The sequence below is a fragment of the Temnothorax nylanderi genome, unplaced genomic scaffold (assembly GCF_030848795.1).
Source record: "Temnothorax nylanderi isolate EJ_2023f unplaced genomic scaffold, tnyl_v1.0 TNYL_tig0155_pilon, whole genome shotgun sequence".
NCBI lineage: Eukaryota > Metazoa > Arthropoda > Insecta > Hymenoptera > Formicidae > Temnothorax > Temnothorax nylanderi.
The window spans coordinates 144,646-148,146 of record NW_027249217.1 but is presented as its reverse complement, the minus strand read 5'-3'; the positions used below and the strand labels follow the sequence as shown (position 1 = coordinate 148,146).

The 3,501-nt window shown below is 50.8% G+C and overlaps 1 protein-coding gene across 1 annotated transcript; it reads right to left on the bottom strand.

Annotated features, from left to right (window-relative positions):
- Positions 1-782: 782 nt before the first annotated feature.
- On the bottom strand, positions 783-1,511 carry LOC139777616 (uncharacterized). The gene is made up of 2 exons (XM_071715171.1): positions 1,441-1,511; positions 783-1,347 (listed from the first exon to the last, which is right to left on the bottom strand). Exons 1-2 carry the CDS (start codon positions 1,509-1,511, stop codon positions 783-785), a joined length of 636 nt encoding a protein of 211 aa, XP_071571272.1.
- Between the last annotated feature and the right edge of the window lie 1,990 nt (positions 1,512-3,501).

Sequence of the window (3,501 nt, the reverse complement as noted above, 5' to 3'; positions counted from 1 at the left end):
GGTACTCAAAAATGTGATGCGACGGAACGCAGCCTTTTCTCAGCACCGCCACCTCCTTCACGACAAATTTCATCCCTACGAGGAATCCTTGCAGGTCCACGAACGTTGGTACGGACATGACGAGATTTCTTTATCTCTCTCTCGTCGATGCGTCAATCGAGAGGAATGACGCGCAACTCTGCAAACCGTCTCACGACACTCTGATTTATACTTCCCCCTCCCTTTCCCCTCTCAATAATTGTATCGGCGAGTGATGGAAAGAGAGAGAGAGAGAGAGTAGATATTCACGTCGACGTTGCCGCGAACACTCAGACTATTCTGCGCACCACGTTCGTCAACGGGTTGTACTCAATCACGCGGTCGTGTATGATGAGACAGTACGCGGAGGTATTCGGCGGTACGTTCTCCATGCAATCGAATTCTAGTCTGACATCCACGGTGGCGTTTTTGACGGATTCGTTTTGGCGAGAGCAATCGATGATCACAAACGGGCCGTTACGTAGAAAAGTCGAAACGGTGAGACTCGGCTCGAAATATTCGTATCCGTAGTACCCCTTGCAGAAACGCGCGTACATATCGTACAGAATCGCCCATCTGTGTTTACCAGAATCCAAATTCAAGTCGTCGTACGGATAAACTTCAGAGTTTAGATAGAGTTTTACGTTGGTCAAGTTGCAATCGTCGAATCGACTTGTGTCGGCGGACATGACGTTCTTCCGACCCGTCTGCAGAGCGAAGACGACGTATCGCGGTTTCTCGAGCTGAGTCGCGGTCTTAATGGCCTACGAGTGCTTGGTCGTGTTCTGCAACAGGGGATACTCGTACAGATCCCACGAACGGAAACCCATACTTAGATATCGTCCGTTTTCCAAAGCGCGCAACATCGACAGCTTGTTGATCTCGTTCAATACCACGTGAGGCATTCGCCATTGTATCTTGAGTATTTTGATGGTGGGCTCCAACGCGAGACTTTCCACCAGGGAATTGTTGTCGTTGCGCGATCGTATCATGACCAATTCGTGACGAGCGTTGACCACCACGCGTCTGTAATCCTCGCAAAATCCCAGTAACGTGTTGAGCGGTACGCAGAAATTGAAATATCCGTTCGGGTTATTCTGTGGCTCCCAGCCAGCGTTTCTCAGGATCACGCTTCTGTCGGACGATACCGTAACGTAGTTCTTGAGCGTGCTGGTTATTCCTACGTTTTTGCAGCAATCAATCTCCACGCCGTCGAGCTCGTATCGAATCTCATCGAACATGAACGCGACGCAATTAGTCCCCAGTACCACGTTATCGACTTGGTCGGCTACTCTGGTCACCGTCAATGTTCCTTCGACGTAGAGAAAACTTTCGCACGGCAACGTATACAGATCCTGCTGTTGTATGGGTATTCGTATCTCGTCGCTATAGTCGAACGTTGTGTTGGCGTACGGGTTGTACGTGTGAGTCTCAATCTTGACGATGCGATCGTCGAAGACCGGCTCGCCTCCGATGTTGAGAATTTCAGTCATCGTTCAGATGTTTCGCACCGCGAATCCCAGAGATTGTTAAAATTTAACGTTCAACGCGTTGAGCTTCTTTCTCGTCTCTTGTTTAACGCCGCCGAATGTCGACTTGACGATATTGTCGATCGGCGCAGCCATAAAAATATTACTGTTGTTATCTGTCGCGTGCTCCGAGTCGTTCAACACTAGCATCTCATATGTTGCGCGTACACTCACGCTCACGCACACGGCTGCCGCGTTATCGCTCTCGTCGTCGTACGTGCAATCTGACGGTGATCTCTTCTCCGCGAAAATCGAGCAATCGTCCGTCTTGATCAGCGACGCGTATCGTTAGATCAGTAACGCTCCGCGCGATGATCGGCAGGTAAATGATTTGCGCCGGGGTTTCCGATATCTTATATTCCGGTGGTACGCTCGGTGAAAACTCGTGTATCGTATGAACGCGTTTGCCGTTGCTGTACGCACCCGCGGTCACGTTACACTCCACGTGGATAATGTTTACGTTGATAATATTAATCGGTGCGTCCGATTCATGCCACTGTCCCGGCTGCAATACACGCGTCGACGAGAATCCCAGTAGCGATCCGATGTTGTTCGGTTTGTTAAAGTTCACTCTGAAAGCGCACTTGATCTCGCTCTTCATCGTATTGTAATTTGCGCGGAGCACTATCGGGTACTCCGCGACCTCGTCTTCGTATCCGTTCGCGCGAACGGTCTCCTCTCGCGCGATATTCGCGACCGAAGTACGATCGTCGTCGTTGGAACAAACCACGCGTCGCGGACGTTTCCGTGAAATTTCACGTTTCAAAAACTCGTGTATGGCCCGTATCTCGTACGATCCCTCGGGAATCGTAATTTCCGTGTCATCCTCGTCGAAATAAAATTTATTATTCAAAGAATTCACGTTCGGAATCGTGTGATAAGTCTCAAAACACGTTAGACCTAGCTCGTAGTCACCGTCGCTCAGATCCACGGCGGGAAAATAGTGCTCCGCGAGGATGCTGCTCTTCCCGGTCAGCGTGAACGTTATAGACATGTCGACGGAAACTGTTCGATGAACACTGAGTCTCCGCACGGCGCGTCGTCAGGTTTTAAATTAGCGCCGATCGTCGTCGATCGTTCGGAGAAATTGCAAGCACAATTGTCCACAGATGCTCTGATCGTATCGCTGATAAGACGTGTGATTGTACTCAATTTTCGTCATGCTCGGTCCGAAATATCGCACCAGTTTTTTCGGTGGTCGAAGATTGCCGAAACTGTCGAAATATACGACTCGATCTCCCCTCTTGGCGTACGCTACACAATGGGTGCCGGGGCCCGCTGCATCGTCAAAATTCACGATACCGCTCTCGTTTCGACGTACGCCATCGACGATCGGTAACGAATCGCGCATGAAAACACCTCTGAAGAACGGTACGCGCATTCGCTTTGCCAATCGACTCAATTGTACGTTATTCGTAATACCCGTGAGCATATTTAACGTCTTTTTGACGTATTTTTTTCTTTCTAATCTCCAACGCTACTCCTCGCCCGCGTTTGTGCGGGCCGAGATACAATCCTTGTCCATATTTGTACGGAGCGAAATAAAGTCCGCGACCTTCCATGGCGCGATTGTGACGTTGCGTCTCTTCCAGCTGACGCTGCGCGGCTTTGCTAGCGTTCACCGCCGTTGTAATTCCGGCCGCTCCGCCGGCCAGAGAACCGAGAACTCCCAACAACGGTAGAATCGGCAATACGCCACCTTGTTTCGCTGTCAGAAGTATCCGTTTCTTCGTCGACCTTTTCTTCGTTCGTGTTTTCCGTGTTTTCAAACCCATTCCGAGCTTCGTCTTAGCCTTCATGGCCGCCCAGACGGCTGTAGCGGCTGCCCTCTCTCCGAGAGCCGAATCTCTCGCGATGACGCGTCCTAGCGCTCTATCGGCGAGTATCTTGTCCGCCGCGTGTCTCTCGGTGAGCTCTTTGCTACGCGAATAGGCTATGTCGTGCTCGCGACACG